At 36.3% G+C, this 26,418-nt stretch overlaps 1 protein-coding gene across 9 annotated transcripts in view; it reads right to left on the bottom strand.

The window, feature by feature from the left end:
- Positions 1–26,418, bottom strand: part of ZNF385B (zinc finger protein 385B) — a 320,784-nt gene that overhangs the window by 128,135 nt on the left and 166,231 nt on the right. The window contains exon 1 of one of the 9 annotated variants that reach the window (XM_021714370.1): positions 9,646–9,785. The exons of the other annotated variants lie outside the window; for them this stretch is intronic. Within the exon in view, the coding sequence (XP_021570045.1) occupies positions 9,646–9,706 (61 nt within the window). The 5' untranslated portion in view covers positions 9,707–9,785. Of the gene's footprint in view, positions 1–9,645; positions 9,786–26,418 lie in introns of those variants that run through there. 9 annotated transcript variants of the gene reach the window in all.

Raw genomic sequence — 26,418 nt, 5'->3', positions numbered from 1 at the left:
ATAGGCACTTCTCAAAAGAAGATATACAGGCAGTCAACAGACACATGAAAAAGTGCTCAGTCTCACTAATCATCAGAAAAATGCAAATCAAAACCATACTGAGATACCACCTAACTCCAGTAACAATAGCCATCATTAATAAATCAAACAACAACAGATACTGGTAAGGATGCAGAGAAAAAGAAATGCTTCTACACTGCTGGTGGGAATGCAAAGTAGTGCAACCTCTTTGGAAAACAGTGTGGCGATTTCTGAAAGAACTAGAAATTGACCTTCCATATGACCCAGCAATCCCCCTATTGAGAATATACCCGGAGGAACTCATTCTACAAAAAAGATACCTGCACCCACATGTTTTCTGCAGCACTATTCACACAATAGCAAAAACATGGAACCAACTGTGCTGCCCATCGAAACTGGACTGGATACAAAAAAAAAATGTGGTACATATACACAATGGGATATTATACATCATAAAGAGGGACAAACATATGGACTTTGCAGCAACTTGGATGGATTTAGAGTCTATCTACTCAATGATCTATCACAGAAAGAAAGAACAGAGTACCATATGTTTTCACTCATAAGCGGACCTTGAACAATGATCATAATACTATAAGAAAGGGATTGGCAGTAGTGGGAAACTGCTGGGGGGGGGATTGGCAGTTGAGGGAAACTGCCAGGGGTGTTGGGGGGCACACCTCATCAACAAGGGTACCCACATAATGAACATTTGTATACCTAACTCTGAATCGTACTTCACATCTTTAAAATTAAAAATTAAAACAAACAAACAAACAAACTAAATGATGGATTCAGTTCTTCTTGAAAGCAAACTTTGCAAAAGTAAAATCTAGCATTTTGCTCAAACGTTGACGGATATTTGTTTACATTATTTGTTATATCATATACAATACAGTTAGGTCTTTTTAAAAATAAAAAAGTTAGGTTAAAAGCTAAATTTTTAAAAGTTACTTTTGAACTTTTAAACAATTGTACTGTGTGAATTTTTGAAGTTAAAAAAATAAAAATCAATATGATGTAAGGGAAAAACGAAAAACAGATGAGAAAGCTTTCAAGGGCTTCATTAATATTTTAAATGAGCTCAGAGAAAAAAGACAAGTTGTGTGTCAGCAATGCCAAGGTTACTCAGATCTAATACCTATGTGGCTTTGAATAAAAGTCTTTATTTTTTATGTTTCAGTTTCTTCATAAATATGAGAAACAGAATAAAAACAAACTCACTAAAATGCCATAGAAAATAAGGTTTATAATGAGCTCTGATATTTGCTTGTTAAAAAGCATAGCATTATTATTAGCTCCATCTTGCTTTCTCCCTATACAGAACTGTATCCCTGTGAACCAAAAGGAATGATTTTTAAAATCATTCCTTTATTGTATTCTCATTTAAGATCCATAACAAAATCTTTATCATGAGAAGAGGGCAAATAAAAAATTAACAAAATGAAAGTACTTTATTAAAAGTACTACTCATGCTTGGATTAAGGAGTTTGAATCCTGCAAACAAACTGCATTTCACAGTGAGGCAAATACAGCGAAACCACAGTCTATTCAGGACATAACAGAGCTGCACCTTTCTGAGGAGAGAATACAGATTTAAAAAATGATACAAATCAGACAGGCAGCATTGTCCTTGCTCTGAACAATAAATGAACTCTGTACAATTAAATGAACTTTTCTGCTTCTCCTTCTTAAAATTGTTAGGCGTCATCTTAGCGCAAAAAACCAAGTAGAAAGTTCATGGAAATAGAATCTAAACAATTTCTGTTTGGCTCTGAGCAAGATTTTTATCGGTTTCATCTTGAATAAGAAACAGAGTGGGCTAAAAACTATCCCTGAGTAAATAATGGTAGAATATGCTGGATAACCACTAAAATAATGAATATTGAAACACTGGCATTATAGTCAAATTAATTGTAGTTGCTTACAGGAAAAGACCATTAAAAGCCACAAAGCCTATAAACAAACTAGATGGAAGCAATATTAAGGAAGCTAATTTAAAGTTATGCTTATACATAGAGGAAATTATATTCTTCATATGGCATAAATCGTGAGCATTTATAAATATGGATACAATGATTAGTTACGCTTATGGCTCAGAAGATTAGGGACAGATGGAAGAATGATAGGGAGGAAAGGTTTTAGCTGAGGATGGGAGCTCTTTGCTTCACTTGCTGTCTCCTTCCTTCCTTCTGGAACTTCTCTTTAGCGGGGCCTTCTAGGATATTTCTTCCTTCAGGCCCCTCTCTGGGCTTTCTGGTCAAGTTGCTCTCTTTGAGAACTTTCCCTCTTCTTCTGGTTCTGTGTATGTTGTTGTTACTCAGGTATCTGCATGGGACTTTTGCTTGTGACCCGCTACCCCCACTGCATAGTCTCCCTGCCTCTCAGGGTACTGTTTCTCTACTGCTTCTCAGAGCCCAGGTCTCTGCCCCAGGCCTCAGACCTGTATATCCAGACGCCTGCTGGGTATTGCCAACCAATGCTCAAGAAGCATGCCTAAACCCAAACTTATTTGAGCTGAGAGATTTTACTCTGAAATGTGATGGAATGAAATTATTCACCCTAAAGAATATCCTGTGATAATAAAAACATATATCTAGAAGAGAAAGAGAGCAAGTGCCAAAAAAGTAAGAAAATTTTAAGATTTCTTCTAAATCTTGTGTCTCAGAATTAGACTTTTTAAAAACAATATAAGGATCTGATTACAAATTAAATTTAACATTATTTGAACTTCAAGTTCGAATGAAGGATGACCCTTTGTTGTTGCATTTGTTTTGTCCCTCACCAAATGTTAAAGCCAGATTGAGAAACAGAAGTAGAAATGCTGCTTATTTGGAATTCTCCTTGGCTTTCGAGCATTGCTCCTTTCCTGGGAAGAGTGAAGAAGCTTTCAAAGGCCACTTGTCCAGGGGTGAGGCTCCCTGTGGTAGCTGATTCTGCACCCTTCACTGCAGACAGCCCGACCCAGGGAAGAATTTAAAAAAAAAAAAGCAAAATGTTGGAAAAGATTAACATATTTCTCTCCCTACCAAAACTTCTGTGTAAATAATAAGTGGTAATTAGTTTTGCCCAAATGTTTTGGTGTCATTAAAACTTTAAAGATTTATTTCTAAGGGGAGGTGCACAGGTTTTTAGTTTCTATTCTTGACCTAGTGCTGGTATAATGCCCACGGATTCTTAAAATGTTTGAAGTTTTAAAAAATTTTTATTAAAAATCCATTGGAATTTCTTCATGGATTCATTTTTAAAAGTAAAAATTGAAACAAATCTAAATTGTATGTGTGTAAAACTTTGACTTGTATCTTCCCTTAGACAACACTTTTCCTTGTATTCTTTAAGTTAAATGATGGCAGCTCTACTGTAACACTTGCCTCCTCCCTCACTTTTTCTTCTCACAGGCGCACAGTCACCAGGGCTTAGATGTCTAACCCTCCAATATGTCTCAGATCCATCCCTATGACTCACTTCTGCCCTGGTTCAGACCCTCATCTTTTTCCATCATGACTGGTCTCCAGCTTTATTCTTCTTAGACCTCCCATGCTGCTGTCAGAGCAATGTATCTAAAATCAAAGGTGAATCACATCACTCTTACACTTAAAAATCTTTTTTTTCAATTCATCTATTCAACACTTATTTGCTGAGGGCTCTGACCCATGAGCAGATATATGCATGAAGTTGGGAATGGAGCGTCAACATGACACTCAGGGTATCCATGCCCAAGGAACTTCACCTTCATCATATCATTTCCACATTACTATGTGGTCCTCCGTGATGAGACCCCTGACTATTATCTGAGCTTCCTATCTCACCATCCCTGTCTCAAACACTGGGTCAGCAATACACATCTGTTTACAGTTTTACAATTACTTTCTGCTGCTTCGCACCTCTGTGGTTTTCTCCTGTGGGTCCTTGGCTCTCTCCCCACACTTCCATCAGCCTATTTCTATACATCTTTAAGAAAAGAAGTGACTTTTTGGCCCACTAAGGCTGGATTAAGTATTTCTTCACTGTGCTCCTATAATACCTATGTTCCATATCATCATACTGACTACATTCTATTGTAAGGATCTTTATATAAGAGGATATTTTATATACACCCAGTTCTAGACATTTATTAAATAACCACCAAACCTGAAGATGATTCATAAATTTAATATATTCTATAATGATTTCAGAGAAAATTGATGGCAAAGAGATACTGATAGTACAGAGTCATAATTCAGGGAAGAGAGCAAAGGTGTTTAGATACCAGCTCTAATGCCATATCCACCATAGGCTTTAAAAATTCAGGCAGTTCAACAAGCACAGGGTAAGTCCAACTTGTTATCTTGTTCCAGTAACTTCTATTGTACTGTTATGTTTGCCTGCCTGATCAAGATGTTAATGAACTGTGCTGTGATTTTTTTTGTTAAAGCCCTTTTGCTAGAGAAGAAGGTTTGAAGAAAATCTCTTAATAGATGGCTTTATGATTTTCTCATACAGAATATAAGAACCCAGAAGATGGGATATGAAAATATATCAAGGCAGTAGAAAAGAAAAGCAGTCCTTATCTACAAATCAATGGAATATGAAAATATACTGAGGCAGTAGAAAGTAATCCTTATCTACAAATTGATATTTATAACATGAAGAAAGCCTAAAAACGTGCCAATAGGATACTTTAGAACATTCTATGAGCCAGTAAGTAGGCTACCCCGGGCCCACATGAGATGAAGAGATCTTGTCTTTTTAAGACCAAGATTAATGGGAATAAGCCAAAACTACTACCCAAGATGAGATCTTGAAATACTTTTTTTCCATTCTAAGTTACTTCTAGTTCTAAATTAGAATAGATGATATAAAGTTGATTATATACCAGATATATAAATCTCACAGTGAAAGATAAGGTTTCTCTAATAACATATGATGAAAAATATACATAAATATAGTTCCTTTCCATCTGTAAGACCTATTATTGTAATTCTCTAATTATATAGCAACAGCACTACTTTAAATAGAAACATTGCCTGTGCATGCCAGGATATTTCTAGTAGAAAATGTGACAATTGGACCTGTGCTCTTTTATAATTACTAATCTTAGAAAAAAAATATCAGGTTAATTTAAGGGTTCATTAAAAACTTATAAATTGCATGACTTATTCTTATCAGGAAAAAAACTATAATTGCTTTTTACAAAAGTTTGAATAATTATGTGTCAGTATTTTAAGCTGAATACTAGTTGTAGCCACAGTAAGGAAAATAATGAATAAAATATTGTTTAGTGGTTTATACTATCTTTATTTTAAAAAATTTAAAAATGGTAGCTATGAGTAAATGTCAATGTGCTTGCATTTCTGTAAGCTTTCTTAGGCTGAATATATAACTCTCACAATATTTTTAAGCTAACATATATCTATTTTCACATCAAGCAATCAATACATTTTAAAATAGTTTTTCCCCTGTTTCAGCAATTACTCATTATTTAATTACATAATTATATGCTATTACTGTTGGCTAGACACCTTAGACATTAATTACTTCCCTTAACTAGTGACAGCACTCTGAATGTGGAATGTATGTGTATGTTTGTGCGTGCATCCACAGATAGATAGATGCCTAGATAGACAGATTCGTCCTGTAACTGAGAGAGGAGATAGAAGCTGGTTAGGCTGACAGAGGGCGAGGGTCTCAAGAAGACTTAACACCCAAGGAAACGCCCCCTGTACCGCACCTGTCATATAATTGTTGGTTGGAATGTGGCTAGTATGGGTAAGGACATCCTTTCAACCCAGGATGTTTTGCTAAAAGGGACTTTTTACTGCTTAAACACAGGCTCAGTAGCTTAACTAGATGTCCTAGCTTGACCTTGGGTTCATTATAATATCATTAACATATCATTTGCATTACAGTTTTACACCCTCCAGCAGGCTTTTCTGTGGTACTTATGGAGTAACTTTGGTAAAGGACCCCCATGCGCAATAAGGATGGGGTCTCAGGAAGTAAGGGGTAGATGAGATGTAAATGAGAGAAACGCCCCAGAAGAGATAAGATAAAAACCACAAAAAAACTCCAAATACTGGATGAACCCATTTGGAGCCCCCTCTTTCTTCCTAGAGAGCTTTGTTGCTTAATAAACTCCTTCTTTCACTCATCCTTTTGGTGTCTGCATTCCTTAATCTTCTTGGTCGTGGACAAGAACCCAAGGTTGCTGGTTTAAGCTAATAGTGGAGTCCAAAACTCCTGCAACATATGTGTGTTGCACATTTAAGTAACTTAGACTTCCATTCAGAAACTCTAATTCTATGTATATACAAATGCTATGTACATATTTATTCAAATATTTATTAAACATTTACTATGAGCCAGACCCTGTGTTCATCCTGAGTAAGACAGGGTCCTTGCTCTTAAGAAGCTAGTTGACAAAATGAAATCAAACAAGGGCAACAAGTGAACTATGTACAAGGTAATGAGTAACTTTGCTTTCTGAGTACATACCGCAAGTTAAGTCATGCCTTAAAACTACAATTATACACAAAAACAAACTGAGGCAGTAGGTATATTCATTTTGCCCTCCCAGATCAAAGAGGATGTGTGTGGTGTCTGTCCATGTATGCCACTCTGAGACTAAAAGGCATAGAAAGAAAGCAATTGTATGTTACAATCCATCTTACACATAAACATATTAATTGTTGCTCTGGGCAGATACTGAGGACTATTTTGGATTAACTCAAGTCATTAGTATTAATTTCCAATGAAGATGGTCAAAATTGAATAGCTTCCCATGCCCAGTGGGAAGCAGCTGTTTTGCCTTTCTAAGTCATTAGATTCTGTTCCTGAAGCCTGAAAATCACACTGGCCCTTCACAGTTTGTTTAGCTGATCACAAATCACAGGTAATGACATTTACATTGCTAATAAACTTTGCATCAAGTGTGTTAACTTTTGGTTTGGTGTAGTTTCTTCTGAGAAAAGCTTATTTGACCTCCTACATGAAAATTTAACTAGAACTAATTATCTGAGTAGGGACATTCCCTGATTTGTACGTCACAAACACACAGGCATATTAAATCCGGGAATGCATGAAATTCCCTAATAATCTAGTCCATATGAGAATCAAAACTGATGTCCCAAACAAATTAAAATATGTGTTATTAGTATGCCCTGACATACAGACTAAATTACCTGACAAATCTGGGCACATTAGGAGAATACTTCCCAATCATTATGGCTGAAATAAGCCTATATGAGTATCACCTCTTTTACTGGGTGTATAGAATCAGACTAATGGAAAAGTATGTATTTTGATGAAGATTAAATCTTGGCTAATGTGGAGAAAAATAGCAAATCTATTAATTTGGCTTTTCAGTATACCAAATTTCAAGCAGCTAAATCTTTACTTCATTAATGTTTCTTTGATCATAGTTATTAGCATATATTGAGTGTTACTGGCTTACTGGTGTGAAATGAAAAATAAAATTCCCAAACTCAGTTTCTTTTATTAATGAGAACTAAATGACCTCAAACCGAAGCTAGATAACTAAAAAAATCCTGTTGGCTTTCTTAAAGTATAACTGGTAGCAGCTTAAAATATCTGCTAATTGTTAGCTGCTTTAATCTGTTGCTTGACCAGGCATGAATAAATATATACATAAATAAGTAAATAAATATACACACAGAGACAGATGTTGACGTAAAATACTATTATCTCAATAAAATCATATTATAAATTATTTTATAACACTTATAAACTTGTAAAGTGTTTCAAGGTCAATCAGTAGCTTACATAATTTGAATGATAACTATTCTAAAGATCATTAAAATTCATAAATTCAATATCAAAGTAAATGAAAAGAAATAGGGTTTATATGTGCTTAAAAATAATAACCAACAAATTTGAACAATTTTCTGTGTACCAGGTACTTTGCTAAGTGATTTCGAGGCATTATATAATTTAATTTTCATTTGAACTCTATGAGGTGGACTCTATTATTTGTATGTCACAGAGAAGATTAAGTAATTTTCGTGAGTTAAATAACTTGCCCACTTACTGTTAATAAGTGACAGAACTTGGATTGAAACCAAACTTCAGTAACTCCGGAGCCAAGTTCACCTTATATTTGGTCTAATGTATTTTAGAAATTTGCAGACCTAGAAAGGAGTCTTTGTGTCAATCAACCATTAGTCCTGAGGCCTTAGGGAAATTACTGAACTTCTCCAAACTTCAATTTTCTAGTATATAAAATAGAGCCAATGCAACATTCCAATCATTCTCACCCAGTTACCATGAGGATTCAAGGGATAATGTAAGCAAAAACTGTAGTGTGCTCTACAAATATCATTTTATTACATTTTAATATCTTAACATTTTATAACTCCCAAGGTATTCTGTAGGGTCAAACACTGACATTAAACCAGAGATGTCATCAGAAAAAGAGAATTTAGGAGGCCACTGGAGCAATCTTTTCTTCTACTAAAGGAAATTTTAGGCAGGTTGCCCAGGGTGGCACAGGGCAAAAATACTCATCCTTTGTGGGTGTCATGATACATGAAAGAAAGACCAGTGTTACAGACCAAGTATCTGTGTCCTCCAGAATTCATATTATAAAGCCCTCACCACAATGCGACTGTATTTGGAGACAGGGCATGTGAGGAGGTGACAGAGGTTAAATGAGGTCATAAAGGCAGAATTCTAATACAATAGGGCTAGTTCTCTTATAAGAAGAGAAAGACACCAGTTCTTTCCAATATCTGAGGGTACAGTGAGAAAGGGACCATCTACAAGCCAGAAAAATAGCCCTCACCAGAAACTGAATTGGCTGAATCCTTGGTCTTGGGCTTTTCAGTGTTCAGAACTGTGAGAAATTTCTGTTAAGCAAGTTGATGGTATGTTGTTATGGCAGCCCAAGCAAACTAATATAACCAGTATCATGTTCATCCCTCATGTTGCCAATGTCACCCAAAGAAGAGGGCCAACTAAGCCCTGTCCAACTGCCAGTTGGGTAACAGTGTGGTCTGACAAATCACATGAGTGGCTGACAACCTGGGGTTGTGGCTCATGGAATTTAAGAATGTCCTAGGCAGGGTTAGCATGAATGAGGCTCAGTATAAACTTCTTTCCTTGGAATGAAACTGTCCAAGGTCAGCAGGTTACTGTAAATGTCTTTAGGAAGACAAATTAAATGAAGAAAAATAAAAATGGGTTAGTAAAGGTGCAGTCTCACATATGTAAATATAGATTATTGCTAAAAGCTTGAAACTAAATCCATGTGAAGAGTAGATAGCCGCAAAATCCTGATTATAGAATTTACAACCGAGCAACCAAAGAATTTCTACATTAAAAATCAGTAACATGGTCTACTTTGTATCTTTCCTTTTTCACCATAGTTCTTTCTAAATAAATCTATCAGTTCTTGAGCTGAAGGAAAACTAGATGAAGTTGTTATATATGAAAATGTACTCTTAAAAAAAATTACTTCTGCAGCATGTTTTCCTTAGGATGGATACACTTATTTTGGGGGAGGGGGAACTTGTGTTTTAATTTACAAAAGGACAAGCAAGTTTTCATATGTAAACATAGCTTCCTAAGAAAGTCTATCCTTAATTTTGAGTTTTAAAAAGCTATAGTTAGTAAAATGTTTATACTTACCTACACCTTTCACACTAATTATCTTCCAGATGATGTACGGAGAATGCTGGTTGCTGAGCATTTATTCCATGTGGAGCACTACATGGAATTTATGGTGATTACGGCAAACACTGCTAGTTGTCTCGCCAGTCTCCATTATACAGAAAGTATGAGCTCAGCAAATTGTTTCCCTGCTAAAGAAAACATTTCCCAGTTTCCTTTGCAGCTAGCTGGGACTCACATGACTAGGTTCCGGCCAATAGGATAAGACTGGAAGTAATAACTTCCAGGTCATGCCCTTAGAATGCAATATATACTTCCTTTAGATTTCTTCCTTCCTCTAGCCTAGAATATGGAAGTGGTAGACCACCCACCAAAAGTGTCTAAGCAACAAGATGCAGTAGTCTGGGCTCCCAATAAGCTGTCATACCATTCATTTCATTTCTGGAATGTTAGATGAGACAGAAACAAGCCTCTGTTTTGTGGGAGCCACGGTACTATTGAGTTCTTGTTACAGTAATCCACCCTGTATTTTCATTAATAGAGGTACATATACCATGTGAGGTATCATCATGTCACTTAAAAAATGGAGACAAAGACTTGCAATGTTGTCCAGGCTGGTCTCGAACTCCTGGGCTCTAGTGATCCTCCAACCTCAGCCTCCCAAAGTGCTGGAATTACAGGCAAAGTCACCACTCTCAGCCTATGTTAGTTCTACTAGCAAATTTAGGCTTCGAGAGATTAAAAAACTTCTTCGTAATCACATAGCAAGTACACAGTGAGGGTTGGATTTTAATCAAATACCTTTCCCATTAGATCATTTTTATACTAATAGAAGAGGAAATCACTAAATTATAGAAAATCAGAACTGTGCAGCTCTTCTAATCCGTGATTTCTAATCTCATAGGATTATTAAAAGACTTCCATTTCCTTGGATTATAAACCCTTATTTTTCCAATAAAGAGCTTGGCAGTTGATTATCAACTCATCCAGGACCTCTATCTCATAAAAATATTCCATCAGGAAAATTATGCAGAAAAAGTATGCTGATTCTCCTGGACCACGAAATGGAGGTCTAGTCAGGATGCTCTAACAATTTACAGAATAATACACTGAAAAATCACAATAACTCAGACACAGATCAGAGAATTTTTTGTGTGCATTTTCTTTCCTAGTATTATACTTAAGTATACCTTTAGGCCCTGAGGATACAGCAAGGAACAAACTAGACAAAAGCTCACACAGGGAGATTATACACAAATATATCTGCTGTAGATAATACCCTGCACAGATTAATATAACACATTTTCAGTGTGTACAGTAAATTGTATTTTGAAAATAAACTTTATAATTTGGAATAATTTTAAATTTATAGAAAAATTACAAAGGCAATACAGACAGTTCTTATATACTCTTTACCTTGTTTCTTCTAATGTTAATATCTTATGCTACCATGGTACATTTGTCAATATTAGGAAACCAGTATTGTTTTTTAATTGAAAATCAAAATGCATATATTTATGGTGTACATTATAATATTTTGATATATGCATACATTGTAGAATGGTTAAATTAAAAAGAAAACGAATATTGGTACATTTCCATCAACTAAATTCCTTTATATTTCACTACTTTTTCTGCACTATTTCTCTTTCTCTGTTTATCAGGCTCAGGCTCCCTTTAGTTGCCTCTACTCTGTGTCAATTTCTCAATTGTTTATTTTTTTATCATAACCTTGAAAAATTTGAGGAGTACTGGTCAGGTATTTTGTAAATGTTCCTCAATTTGGGTTTTGAATGTTTTTCTCATGATTAGATTGGAGTTATGGGTTTTGGAAAAGAATATCACAGAGGTAAAGTGCCCTTTTCATCACATGATACTAAAGGGATAGATGAGAGCAATATGACTTATCACTGGTGATGTTAACTTGGATCTTCAAGTATACCTGGTTTATTTTATTAGATAGTGGTATGTAGAAACTCAGATCTGGGCATTAGGTGTGCTCATTGCTATTAGGTTACCAACGTTTTTAGGCCTCATTAGTGAGTAATGGCAATTTTGAAAATAAAATAATTTTTGAATGTCAGAAATAATGACCTCCATTTATATTACTCTGTATTAAAATATGGTAAATTTACTTGGCAACACACACACAAACTTTAAGGCCATAAAATAACATAAGGGATAGAATGGTAACATGAATTCTTTAAATGCTATAATATTCTGGTCCTTTATAATCTAAGATGCTAGGTCTTAAGAAATTTGCTCAAGAGCATACTTACTGTAGCAGAAATGCTTTTTGGAAGGTTCCTTCAAAGAGAGAGGGCATCACCTACTTCACTTTGCCCTACAGTCTGCTGCTTGGTGCACAGAAGAGGTGACAGGCATTTTGAGTGTCAGGGCCGCATTTTAGGCATGGTAAAGTGTTAAGCTAAAAACAGCCTGGATTCCTTAATGACTTTGTGGGTCTGTCAAACCACTTCTGTATTTCAGACCTCCAGACTTCTTTTATGTAGGAGAAAAATAAACTGTCTATTTAAGTCATTATTGTCAGGACTCTGCTTCTGAGTCAAATGCAATGTAGTTTGAATAAGAGGCAGAGAGAAATAACATTTACTGATGATCTAATATATATCAAGTATTTTATATGTTTCATTAAATAATCATCAAAACATTTTATAGTTGAAAAAAATTAAAGATTAGTGAGGCTTAGACTCTTGCTCAGGTTTATACATCTCAGTTTTGAAACTAAGCCAGCGTTTAAACCAAACTTTGTTCACCCATGACAGCATGCTAAAATGTTTTGCATACAATAGGTACTCAGACCAATGTTGGTTACTAACAAAGCGTATAAGGTACTCAGACCAATGTTAGTTACTAACAAAGGATATAAGGTACTCAGACCAATGTTGGTTACTAACAAAGGGTACAAACAAGTTCTCTATACCTCACTCAACAAGTAATACAGAAATATAACTGAATAATTAATATACATTTAAATAGAAAATAAAATAAAAACACGCACCCACAGTTTGAAACCTTTTACTTCTCTCCATGATCAGTACCTCAAACAGTAGAACTGGCATCAGGAGTAATTCAAGAGTAAAATGTTAGGACTTATTGCTCTCAGTCCACATATAACTTAACTATAGTTTTTCTCTTTGGATTAGAGTGGCAAACCATTCAAACTATCAATCAATTTATCCACTCTATTTATACATTCATATCTACTGAGCACTTGCCATATGCCAAGCAACATGCTACTTCTTGTGTACACAATGTTGAATAAGAAACAGTCCCTGTTCTCCAAAAGCTTACTGTCTAGTAGGCGAGACAGAAAAATAAATAGGCAACTACAATAAAGCAGAGTTTCTAAACCTCAGCAATAATGCCATTTTGAATTGAATAATTCTGTGTTGTTAGGCATTATAGAATATTGCGGGGATGTAAGTAGCACCTTGGCCTCTACCCACAAGATGCCAGTAGAACCCCAACCCCTTGTTACAACCAAATATATCTCCAGACATTGTCAAGTGGCCTCTTGGGACAAAAGCATCCTCCTACTACCTATCTCCTCAACCATCCTGTCCCTCCATCCCCACTGAGAACTGCTGCAATAGAATATAAGGTACTATAAAAAAAATAGGCATTGAACAACATGAGTTTAGGGGCAGAAAAATTTTCTGGAGGAGGAACTCCTTCATAGAGGCCTGAAAGTTCAGTACAATTCAGTCAGATGAAGTAAAAAATTGTATGTATATATATCTGTTTTATTTTTTAATTTTTATTTATTTTATTTTAAAATTTATTTATTTATTATAAAGATGTGGGGTACAATTCAGGGTTAGGTACACAAACATTGATCATGCAGGTACCCTTGTTGATGAAGTATGCCCTCTCCCCTAGCAGTTTCCCTCAACTGCTAGTCCCACCCCCCCTCCCCTGACAGTTTTCCACTACGGCCAATTGCTTTCTTATAGCATTATAATTGTTCAAGGTCACCTTATGAGTGAGAACATATGGAACCCAGTTCTTTGTTTCTGTGATAAATCATTGAGTATGATAGACTCCAAATTCATCCAATTTTCTACAAAGTCCATATATTTGTCCTTTATGGCTACATCATATTCCATTGTTTTATATGTGTATTAAGAAAGCCTCTGAACACGTGCAGTCTGAGTGTATATGAGTATCACACATCTGGAGGATTAAAGGTGGTTTAGCATACTTGGAGTGGGGAAGTATCTATAAGAGGGAAGTAGGAAAAGCTATATACCTCTACATAGGATTGAAAAGGTCTAGTCATGACAAGATAGGAGATTTTGATCACAAAAGGACAAGCTTTGGAGAAGAAGATCAGTTTTGGATATGTTGAATTCAAGTTGCCTGAGGGACAACCATGTGTATATGTCCAACAGATTTTTGTTTCTGAAACATAAGGGCATGACTCAGGCCAGAAGAATGAACATCATCTATATATAGAAGCCATATGTGTGACTGAAACGACCCAGGGACAGTGTAGTACTTGAAAGAGGAGCCCATGGGCCTGACAATGAGTAAGTGGACAGAGGTGAGGGAAAATCAGGACAATCCTGATGTCATGGAGGGCAAATGAGAAGAGTTTCATAACACAGCATAAAGGTCAAGTAAGATGAGGAGTGACATATCCACTGACACTGGAAATTAGGAAGACATTGGTGGCCTGTGCCAGAGCCACTTCATTGGTGTATTCTGGGTGGCAGCTAGTGTACAGTGGGCTGGAGTGAATGTGATGGGATCAAGGAGAGTAACTCTCAAGAAATTTGGTAAAACATATTGGAATTATATAAAGACAGTGATCACAGTAGGGTAAGTAACAAATGTATCAGAGTAAAACAAAAAAATGAGCATGAATTTTGACTTCAAGTTAGTTGTGGATATGGCTTCCAGGGTGCTCATGTTTCTGACTTTTAGTCTCCTGAGTATTTATATTAACCTACCTCATGGGATTTCTGAATGTAAGCACAAGTTGATTGGTTTAGTATTTTCACAGTACCTCATATGATTCAGGGTGACTTTACAGTACCCACTGACTTGTCTATGGTATGTCTTCTGAATACAGGATTAACTTTACTACCTGACTCATTCTGCACTAATATTATAGCACTCCCTTTCAAAAAAGAGAATGATTCCAATAGTTTAAAAACAAGAATTCAAAACTATATGCTATTTTATCATGCTTTAAAATATATTTCCATTAAGTTTGTTTATGAAAATCCTGCCTTGAATTGACATGTACCAATATGTGATCTAGCAGCGTTGGAATAACTGATTCACAGGAAATGAAAGCTGAAAGGATGTTGGAGACTTTCCTTTCCCCTCATTTATTCAGTGATTTTAGAGGAATTGCTTTCCTCATGTCTTATCGTTCTTTTCCTTCTACTCCACAGTTACTGCTGTCACTTTCATCATCTCTTCCATGTGTTTCTGCAATAGCCTGCTAACTGGTTTCCTTGCCTTTAACCTTTGACCTTGCTAAGCCTTTGCCATACTTTCTAGAATACATATATGTATAGTTCACAAACTCTATTGAGAACTCTGTCACGGTGTCTCACAAAATCTATAATAGAACGCTTATGTCATATAAGGCCTTTTCTATTTGTTCTGGCTATTCCTTGCATATTTCATCTTATGCTAACATTCCAACCATAAAGCACCACTATTAGGTCCTGGGGCTTCATATTAACTCACTCTTACAGGTCGGTGCTCTTATACTTTCTATCCCCTGTTCATCTGGACAGTGCCATTCAAAGTCAATTTAAGCATCTTCTGTGTAAAGTCTTTGCCACTTTTCTTTCCCTTACCCTAATCCAAATAGGACTGACCTTTTTTCTCTTGGTGGCCCCTGTGAACCTACACAAACTTCCGTAATGGTCTCAAAACCATTTTTTGCATGCATTAGTTTTTATAGATGTCTTGTCTATTAAACTCCTAGCTCTTTGAAGATAGGGGCTGCTTAGTCTAGTAAAATCTGTTGAATGAATCTAGCCCAAGCCTCTATTATTACTAATGAGGAAACAATGTCCAGAGAAGTTAAAAGACCTTCCCAAGGTCACTCATCTAATAAGTGATGAGGGAAGAACAGAAGTTGTAGCTGTTGTCCGACTTCTAAGCCAGGTCTCTTAGTGTTTTACTGGGCAGCCACCCTATCAGCTTAAAAGAAGGGCACTCACGGCTTAGCTCTGTAGGTTGCCAAATTGGTTCAATAAAGTTTTAATATCAAATATTTAAGTAAATATTTGATGAAGAACTATTACTCATTTTTTGGTTGTGAGAAAAAGTTGGCTAGATCATTTAAAAGATGTATTATTTGATTTTAGTCTCATCTTCCTCCCTACTCCCCACCCCCTTCCATCTATCTGGCTGACCTTACCAATTAGCATTTCTAAGGTATTTTTAGAGGAGTTCAAAATTTCTATGTACATACCAGCCGAAGACAAACCAATATGTTACCACATTTGTACTGGCAGACGAAAAAGCTTGTCTCAGATTAAGAGTTTACTCTTAAGTATTTCACGCTAAATAATCAATAATAGGTTAAGTTGTTTTGGTTTGCTTATTTGGCTTTTTAAAAGATAAGAAGCAAAAAGAGACAGCAATAAACTCTATGACTTTCCTGAAATTACGTGACTACGTTGTTTTATATAAGGACATTGTATCTTTGTATTAGGTGGCAATCTTCTTAAATGACCACAAAGATAACTAGCTTGTCCTTTTCTTCATGATCGTAAGTAAAATAGAGCACTTAACTGGTGGATCTGTTTTATTTGGGATGTTTTAATAGTTCTTAGTATATAGCATTAATATGTAAAGGCCCTAAAGAGCCCATTAAGGCTTTGTACAACAAGCTGCATTTTAATAATGCAGAGACTATGTGAGATGGAAGCCAATTTCTATTGTTTAGGTAACATAAACGACAACAAAAAAGCTTCTAAAGAGCTGAAGCTTATAAGTAAAAAGTTTAAAATGCACATCTCCTACAGATAGCAGAACTTAACATCACCCCCCAAAGCACAGGAAAATGAAAACATTAAAAAAATTCCTTCCAAGCCCAGGCTTCTTTCAAGTCTTCTGCTCATAAGAGGATCAAGGGTACTATGAATATTCAAATTCAATTTCTTCCATTAAAAAAGTCCATTCTTAAATCTATGAAATAAAACAAATTTTCTCCATGTTTCGAGTCTCTCAAAAGAGACAGTGGTCTTTCGTATTCCGTTGGGAGTTGATGGCACTTAGAATTGATGGCTCCTGGAGTTGGTGGTGCTTGGCATACTGAGGTAAGGTGATAAACTGAGTGCTATTTTGTCAATGTCAGTTTCTGACCTCCATTAAAAAGTTCCCTTTTTTCTGGACCAGCAACACTTCTGATATCAAGAGATACAACTCTGCTTGGGTAAATTTATATCTTAAAGAGGGGGAATAAATGGAGAAGTTTATTTTTTTCATTTGGACATTCTACAAGTTAAGACCCAGTCCTGCTATTCCTCACACAAGCAGGGAGGTTGGGGGTGGCATTTGAGCTCTGTCACACTTACCCACCATGATTGCTAAAATCATTTTCCAACTCAATCTCTCTCTCCTGAGAAGGAGCCTGAGGCCATGAGAACCACTCGTTCATCACACACCACACCACACCACACCACAGTGAGCCTCTGGGCTGGCATAATTTCCTTGACAGCCCTGAGGTCAGCCTGCCTAGGGACTGAAGACTTTTCTTTTCCATCTTCAAATGTTAACAATGCACTATCTTTTGTGTACATGGATGCTGTTTTGAATCATCAGTGGTGGTGAATTTGAAAAGGAAAATGTGATGATACATTAGAGCTGAGCTTTAGAGCTATACACACAGAAGGAAAATGTCATGGAATGACAGGAACTCTTTCAAACCCCTGCCTAGCACCATGGAGAGAGCTCTGCACTTGTCTGCATCTTAGAATTTCAGAAACCTGCTCCCACCAGACCCCACAGCTCTAGACTCTCTGGTATTTTTTAACATTTTAGTTTTAGTTTTCAGGCCAACTTCTACTATCTGAGACAATTTCATATGTTGACTGGTATCCCATATATTTACAGTGACAAAGAAGCATTAAATAATAATCATGCCTAAGCACCTCGGGAAGAATTAAGGAAGGCATGTCAATTTTTTTTTGTTGTTGTTACTTGTCAGTTTGACTCTCAGACTTAATGCCAGGAGGGAGTAAAAATCATCATTAGTCTTTAGCTGCTCAATGGCATACAAGAAATGAATAGGAGACTCTGGCCTAACCGGCTCAATTTCTGCCTGTATCAGCAGAGAGCCAGGGGACAAATGATCCAGCTTCCTGTCCATTCTTCTATCACATCCCAACTAGGTAGGGTTGCCCACATTCACATATTCCATAGGGAAAGGAGAACACTAAAGAAGAGAATAAAATAAGGCTGGGGAAAGGGAGAACATGAGTCTATTTCTAAAGTGGGCTAGATGGGAAGTGTTTAAGCAATTCTTTAATCCACAGCCTTTTCCTGTACCCCAGAGATGGGGAGAGAAATGATGGCTTACTTCCATTCCAGTAAAAGTCTAGATTACATTCCTGTTTTTTATTTGTATATACTCATTAACGCTGAACCTGATATGTGAATGTCTTACTAGAGGGTTCCAGGACTTAGAGATAATTAATCAAGCCTCACTCTATCTCACTAGCTCCATGATTAAAAGAAGAATGTCATTGAGACACCAACAACTTAGTTACTGGAATACAAGTAGGTTGTGAAACTGTCCCACTGTGTACATTTTAAGGAAAGCTACTGAAGAGAGGATGTTGTTGTGATGCGAACACTTATCACTAGTCTGAAACCTACTGTTGTTCTGCTAATTTTTCTTTTGTGAGGCAGATCTAATTATAGTCAGATATCCAGTTCAGTATTCATTAAACAGTCAGCACAAAGACAGAAATTGTAATGGGGGAAATTTAGCACAGTAGAGAAGAAAGTACATGTTAAAAATAGGTTAATGTCACAACTATTGTGTAGGGGGTTTGTGTGTAACCTTGGAGAAGTTACCTAGCCTCTCTGCTGCCACCCCCTAAAGGGGAAACCACGATCTACAGCAGCAATTCCCATCTTGCAGGTCTATCAGGCTTGAGTGAGGAGGGCACAGACCTAGAGCCAGACCACTGGGATTTGAACTCATGTTCCACAACTTTGGAGGTCTTAGGCAAGCGAGTGCACCTCCTTGTGTCTCAGAGCTCTCATTTGTAAGTGGAGAATTATAATAGAATTTGTTTCATGCGATTACATAAAACAATGCATACATAAGAGTTTAGTCCAATTCCTGGCACCTGGTACTTTCAACTGTGATGGTTGTTACCATTATTTTGCCATCCAAAATGTTGTAGTATTAAAAAAATTTGTGGTTTTATTTCTCCACTTTAAATTTCCTTTCTGCTCCCCTTCTGATAATTTTACATGTTTAATACTGCATAAGTATTGTTTCATTATTTCAGCTTCCCCTTTAAATAAATGTTTTACCTGATCCACATTTACTTATGATAACTGATGGTAGCAACAGACCTAGAAAGCTAAGATTTAATGAGACCTTAGAGATTTCTTAATTATCCACTACTTATTGCAAAGATAAAATATCTTTTTTTTTTTTTTTTGAGTTGGAGTCTCACTCTGTCGCCCAGACTGGAGTGCAGTGGCCACTCCCAGCCACTGCAGCCTCGACTTGCTGGGCTCCAGTGATCCTTCCGCTTCAGCCTTCGAAGTATCTGGAACTACAGGTGTGCGCTACCACGCCCAGCTAATTTTTTTGATTTATTGTAGAGATGAGGTCTCACCAAGTTGCCCAGGTGGGTCTCGAACCCTCGGGCTTAGGCAATCCACTCACCTCAGCCTCCCAAGGTGCGGGATTACAGGCTGAGCCACCGAATACAAGCAGGTTGTGAAACTGTCCCACTGTGTCCCACTCGGCTAGATAAAATATCTTAATCCCAGAGTTGCTCATTCTCTCCAAGAAACACACACACACACTCTACACACACACACTCACACACATATATACATGTATACATATAAATATAATTTCTTCAAATCTTTAGAACATTTTTTTGTAATCCCAGGAAATTCTTTTCTGCTATTTTTAAAATTTCTTTTTATTGGATAATTCCTGTTCATTCCACACAATTAAAATGTTCCCTCAGTCCTTTCTATATTATTTGTATAGTGTGGTTTCAAAATGAAATTTTTTTTTTAGCTTTCCAGTGATTCTTGGATTAAGGAAAAATGGGACTATTTGTATTAGAATATTTTACTTGGAGTAGAATACATCCTTTATTGACTAGTAAAATATGGACAGCAATTAAAAGGCTTCAAGGGATATGATTCCCAAGCAGAGAGACCTCAGTGGGAGGCAAGGGGTTGACCTGGCCAACACAGCTTTTCTAAAAAGATTTTACATAATATTAATCCCTAGAAAGCTGCTTTCTGCTAATGCAACTTTAACTTAAATGCTTCAAAGCAGGGTTAATTTAAAAGCATCTCAAGACTGTTCTACCCAAATGGTGACCTCAGCACCTGGTGGGGCTTTAGGGTGTAGACTAAAGCCCTGGGCCTTCTTTCTCGGCTTGGCTTATGCTTTGCTCTGCCCACTTACTGCTAAAATATGGATCTCCTTAAAGGTTCACACAGATTCTCTTCTCCCTCATAAATTAGACGTGACGGAATGTGTGGGTTATCCTCATTTATAGATAAACTGAGGCTCAGGTAGAACATCGCAATCATCAGAACTGTGGGTTGGATCTCAAGTCTCCCCCCAGGGTTCATTCCATAAGATCACTGGATCCCACAGTTCCTTCTGCTCCAGTGACCTCAAGTAACAGCTAATATTCTTTTTCCTCAGTGGAAAACAGGCTCAAAGCATGCCCTATACTCCCTAATGAGAAAATGTAGTGGTGTTAGTAGTAATATGATTAGGTATCTTGCGATTGTAAATTGGGCAGGAACAATATCTTTTCAAAAGTTAAACCCCTGAAACCTGCACATACTACATACTCCATATATGAAAAATAAATAGTCATGAATTCCTTTAAAAGTGAGACAAAGCTCAAGAATGGCAATCTCTCTCTCTTTCTCTCTCTCTCTACTTCTCTTTCTCCCCTTGACATTGTCTCCCAGAAACATGTTGCTAACTCAGCAGTCATGCAGTTAATAACTTTCTACACTCTCTTCCTTTGGTTATTCATACAGGCAAGCATAATGTCTAGCTGGAAAAAAAATAGTGTCTTTAAATAACGTAATTGTCATTTATACAACTCATAAATAGATCAGTGGATACCGTAATTTAATAATCTTAATTAGCTGAATGAATAAAACATACAATCCCATTGTAACAATCATAACGTGGGCTCTACTTTTGTCCTAGAACACTTTCCTTCAGCAATAAGTACACCTCATCAAAAAACTGAGAATGAAAATATGATATTGTGATTAACTCCATGTCATCTTCGTGGTAAAGAACCCCACAGAAAATTCCACAGTGGAAAAGTGCCAATACTTAGTATCAGGAAGAAGAACACTGAAGAAAAGTATACTGACAGATTTATAGACAGTATTTTTTACAGGAAAGAATGTACTATAAAAACTCCTTTGGAATTATGTTCTATTGTTTCATGGTCCAGATGGAGTTGTTGCATTATGTTAATTATTAACAGGGTAAAAAAAATTAAATTGAAGTATGTGAGCTCTAATTGAAAGCTGTATATCTAAACTGCTTACAGAAGGTTGTTGGCAACTCTAATCATTGTATACTTTACTCCATTGTGTCCTTTTAAAATTGATATCAGGTCCTAATGGCTTCTCAAAAATCTCTACAACCTTATATTGAGTACATATTAAGTGAATATTGTGAATTGTCATATGGGAATACTGTCTGTTAAAACCTGCTTGGGGACTCTAAAACCTAAGCTTTTGCAGTGAGCTTTATTTATTCAACCCACCATAAAAAGTTACTGTTGGAAAGGAAGACAAAGGAAATAACTTCTCAAGGATTCAATTAAATTATCCCAAGATATTAATATTGCTTTCAATTATGATAAAATAAATTACTTGCTATCAATGGAAGTGAAAACCTAGTTTGAGGAAAGAAATGTTTTTAAAAACTATAATAAACACTGAAACACACAAAAATCCTGAAATTATAAGTGGGTAAGATATTAAAGTATCTATAAAAGAAGCTATTAATTTTTATTGTTTGCTTAGCATTCCAAATATTTCATTTTTCAAACATTTTTTCTTGATCAAAATTATTAGCAACAATAGTATTCTTATAAAATAAAATTACTTTTATTGTTTTAAAATCCATGGTGAATACATTTGATTAAATCTCCATTTACATTTCTGAAATACAATTTCAAATAAGAATTCTCATTAGGATTATTTTTATTAAATTACAGGATTGAAAATATCCTCTCATTTATTATAAATCTACAAGAATATTGGGTGGTTCAATTTTCATGCATATACACCAGAACAATTACTTAAATACTTGAAAAAAATCCCTAAAAGATAATAACATAGTTCTGAAGGGTGCACAGAGACCCAGGTTAAGAAAGGTAATTCTGTCCTTGTGGTTAAGAGTAAGAGACTTATTTAACCAGGTTCTACCAAAATGTCAACTATTTGTCAATATTTTTAGAGAAAGTCTCTACACTTTTTTAATACCATCCTTTAACTCCTCTTGGTTATAACTAGGGTGATGATGTAATTTATTATCCAAACCAGGATGGTTTGGAGAATGAAAAGAGATGCTCTTAATAGGCATAGACCAGGAAGGCACCAAGCAAACTGAGATAAATGATCACCTTAGTTCTAGTCGTCTTTCTTCATAATCCTATTGCTGTCAATTTAAAAGCATACACACAGAGTAGTGACCTTCTCCAAATTACAATTGCTACTTTCCAGGGCAATAAGTAATCATAAGAAATGAATAGTGAGAGAAAAAACAACCAGGCAGATATATTTCACTTTGAAAAAGAAAAACAGGCAAAAAGAAAGAGAAGACCAAAGAAAATAAGATCAGTTGCACTTGAGAGGGAAAGGTTTTAAAAAATTCACTCTCCTCCCCCAATTGTTTTGAACTCACTTTTGCTTTTCTTTTAGCCCTTAGTCTACTAGTATAGATTAGTAGTTTGCTTAGATTAGTAATTTGTTATTGTTATTAAGCAGCTATAACTTCAACTTAATTTGGCAGTCACACAAATTTAAATAAACATTAGAATAAGAAGTGGTTAATTCCACCAGTTTTCATTAATGAACAATATTCAAAGCTGTCCAGTGTCCAGTGCTCTCAACTGGCAGCTATGCTAATTTGGTCACTGTCAACTCGTCATCATACACTTTATAATATACCTACTGTTACAGCAGGGAAGAGACTGCTCACCACTAGTGATGTTTAGTCTTCTTTGTGACTGCCTATATCTTAGCCCCAATGATCTGGGTGTAAGTCACAGAAAATAATACCCTAACATATGACTTGAGCCAGCAAATGGCACTTGGCCTAAGGTTGACTCAGTTACTAAAACTACTATCATTCCTGTAAGTCCATTGTTAGCTGATGTTATTTTTGACATTAGTGTTTTTGAAGTCAGTTCAGATAAAGAGGAGACTCAAGGCCAAAATATGCCTGTAAGTAGGACTCTCATCTCAGGACAACAATATTTTATACAAACATGATACCAAGCCGTTGTCTCAGGCAATATAAGTGAACTCTTACTACAAGTTAGAAATGACAAGAAGACTTTGTATACCCATGATAATATGATAAAGCAAATTTTATGTAAGCTTAAAAGAAATGCCAATGAAAAATAATCTGATTTTTTCTTCATTTAACTTAATATTAATCAACCAATAGAGAACTTACACTGAAAAAAGTGAAAACTGTCATTTTAAAATGTAATGAAATCTGAAATTAGGAAGATTCAAGGAAAAAAATATCATCCTTCAAGTTTCTGATATTTGTATTACTACCTCCAAAAATGAAGAATTTGGGCTTCCTAAATGAAATGGTTTCCTAGACCTTCCTAATTTAAATCATTAGGTCCTCATGGGAAATACTGTGGGTGGTCCAACAACGGTGCCAACCTTTTTCTAATATTCCTTCCGGGAAAGCTTAAAAAATATATTTCCTGCATGCTCTTGCTGCTAGGGTTCCAGATATGATTTAGCTTCCACCAGTTAGGTATGCTAGATTAAGTCACATGGGTTGAGACTGGGGTTTTAGGCATCGGTTATGATGCTGTGAATTGTAGCAAAGGTACAGGGTGGTGATACATCCTAATGATGGCAGCAACAGCAGGTCCTTTAGAAGCCAGCTCTCTGATAGGGCTTTAGAAGTCATATCTAGAAACTCAAACTAATGGTTGTTTTTCGGCCATCACAAATATTCTAATAAATCATTTATTATATGTCATTTAATACAGTCTAGTAAACCTCTTTCTTACCAAAGAAGCTAATGAGGACTTGTTCTCTGCAGTTGAACCCTGACCAATGCAGTATCTCTTAAAGTGAGAACACAAAATCATTAGTTTCCTTACTCAAAAAAACAGTATTCATTTTTAAAAAGTAGTGACCATTAGCTGGATGTGGTAGCGCGCACTTGTAGTTCCAGTTCCTTGGAAGGTTGAGGCAGAAGGATCATCTGAGCCCAGCAGGTCAAGGCTGCAGTGGCCGTGAGCGTGCCACTGCACTCCAACCTGGGCAACAGAGTGAGACTCTGACTCAAAAAAAAAAAAAATTGGGAGAATACATTTTTTTCTAAGAGAGTTTTAGTCTTCCTACTTTGGCCTATCACTTATCTTTCTCCAGTATTTTAGGGAACTCTTAGAATGCTGTTCAATTCTGTCTCCTATTTTCCTATACCTTTTGTTTTTTTGTGGCTTTTAGAGAAAACAAAATGTTTCAAGTTGATTCAAAAGATTCGTGTTCTGGAATGTTAACTTGGTCATTCTCCTAACCCCTCACTCTAATCCCAGATAATGTTTAAAAAACTTAAACATAAGCATTTGCCTCCATTTGGAGACTTAATTATGTTTTGATGTGATGAAGGACAAGACTGGGAAAACCCAATTTTCCCAAACGCACTTATTTCTCTCAAGTGATACTGAAGGTTCAGGTTGCTATATGGAATTTCTTTTTCTTTCCTTCTTTTTTTTTGAGTTGAAGTCTCACTCTGTCACCCAGACTGGAGTGCAGTGGCTGCTCCCGACCACTGCATCCTCGACCTGCTGGGCTCTGGCGATCCTTCTGCCTCAGCCTTCCAAGTGGCTGGAACTACAGGCGCGTGCTAACACGCCCGGCTAATTTTTTGATTTTATTGTAGAGATGAGGTCTTGCCAAGTTGCCCAGGTGGGTCTCGAACCCGCGGGCCAGGCAATCCACTCACCTCGGCTTCCCAAAGTGCGGGATTACAGGCTGAGCCACCAAGCCCGGCCTGCTATATGGAATTTCTATACAGAGTAATTTAGTGAATGATATAATAGTTATGCAAGAAAACTAAGAAATGGAAAATTCCACAATGTGCTATGTACAATTATGGCTCTAAATCCACTTCCCTAAGTGCACGTTGAGATGGATTTGAGGCAGAAAATAACTGGTACATTCCTGAATCCAGGAATATTTGCATTTGTAACTTAATATAAACCATCTAGAGAATATAGCATTAAAAAAGACTATTTTCAGAATAAGCATTTTGCAAACAGCTTAGGAGTGTGTACATATAAAAATCTCAAGGAGCTACTTCGTTTTCTCTTCTAAATTCTATGAACTAACTTCCTTAAAATCTTCTAGTGGATTTACTTTTTTAAAAAAAATTTTTATTGTAAAGATGTGGGGTACAATTCAGGGTTAGGTATACAAACATTGATCATGCAGGTACCCCTGTTAATGAAGTATGCCCCTCCCTCCCCTAGCAGTTTCCCTCAACTGCCAATTCACTCCCCACAACAGTTTCCCATTACTGCCAATCACTTTCTTATAGCATTATAATTGTTCAAGATCATCTTATGAGTGACAACATATGGAACTCTGTTCTTTGTTTCTGTGATAAATCACTGAGCATGATAGACTCCAAGTGGATTTACTTTAAATATCTGTACTAGATTTCTATTGCTAGATAACAAATAAAAAAGCTAATGGCTTGAAACAATGCACATTTATTAACTCACAGTTTCGGCTTAGAGTCTCACCAGGCATTAAACAGGGTGGACTCTTATCCAGAGGCCCTTTGTTCTACCCTCTGGTTCTGCCTTCTGAGTTACTTGTCCTTTTTGAATGGTAATATATGTTTGACACTGAGTAGTTTTATCAGCCTGTTTTTTGCAAGTGGAATTCTGGTGTCTAACAGTCTCCTTTCACTTTGTAGTCTCTCAGTTTCTTTCAGTTCAAGTTGGCAGTATTTCTGCTGATACAATTTTCTCAAAAACTTTGTGAGTCTCTTGTGGATGATCCAGAGATGTTCTCTATTAGACTGAGACCACATCTGCAAAGCTTTTTGAGACAACCTCTTGTCTGTCTTTGGCTTCTGTTGAGTTGACTGAGGGCAAGATTCATAGAAGCCCTCTCATTTGAGAAGATCTAGGAGGCACAATTTTAATGTGTCAGGACCTAATATTCTAATCTTTTGATCTTTCAAAGGTTTCAGCAAAAAATTGTACAACCACACCCTTGGCCTTTTTTTCCCCTATGCCACACTTTCAGAAACCATCTCTTACTTTTTTTTTT

The sequence above is a fragment of the Carlito syrichta genome, unplaced genomic scaffold (genome assembly GCF_000164805.1).
Source record: "Carlito syrichta isolate Samal-C Ts95f unplaced genomic scaffold, Tarsius_syrichta-2.0.1 Scaffold305638, whole genome shotgun sequence".
Classification (NCBI taxonomy): Eukaryota; Metazoa; Chordata; class Mammalia; order Primates; family Tarsiidae; genus Carlito; species Carlito syrichta.
Note: the sequence above shows the minus strand (reverse complement) of the source record. Positions and strands in the feature narration are given on the sequence as shown.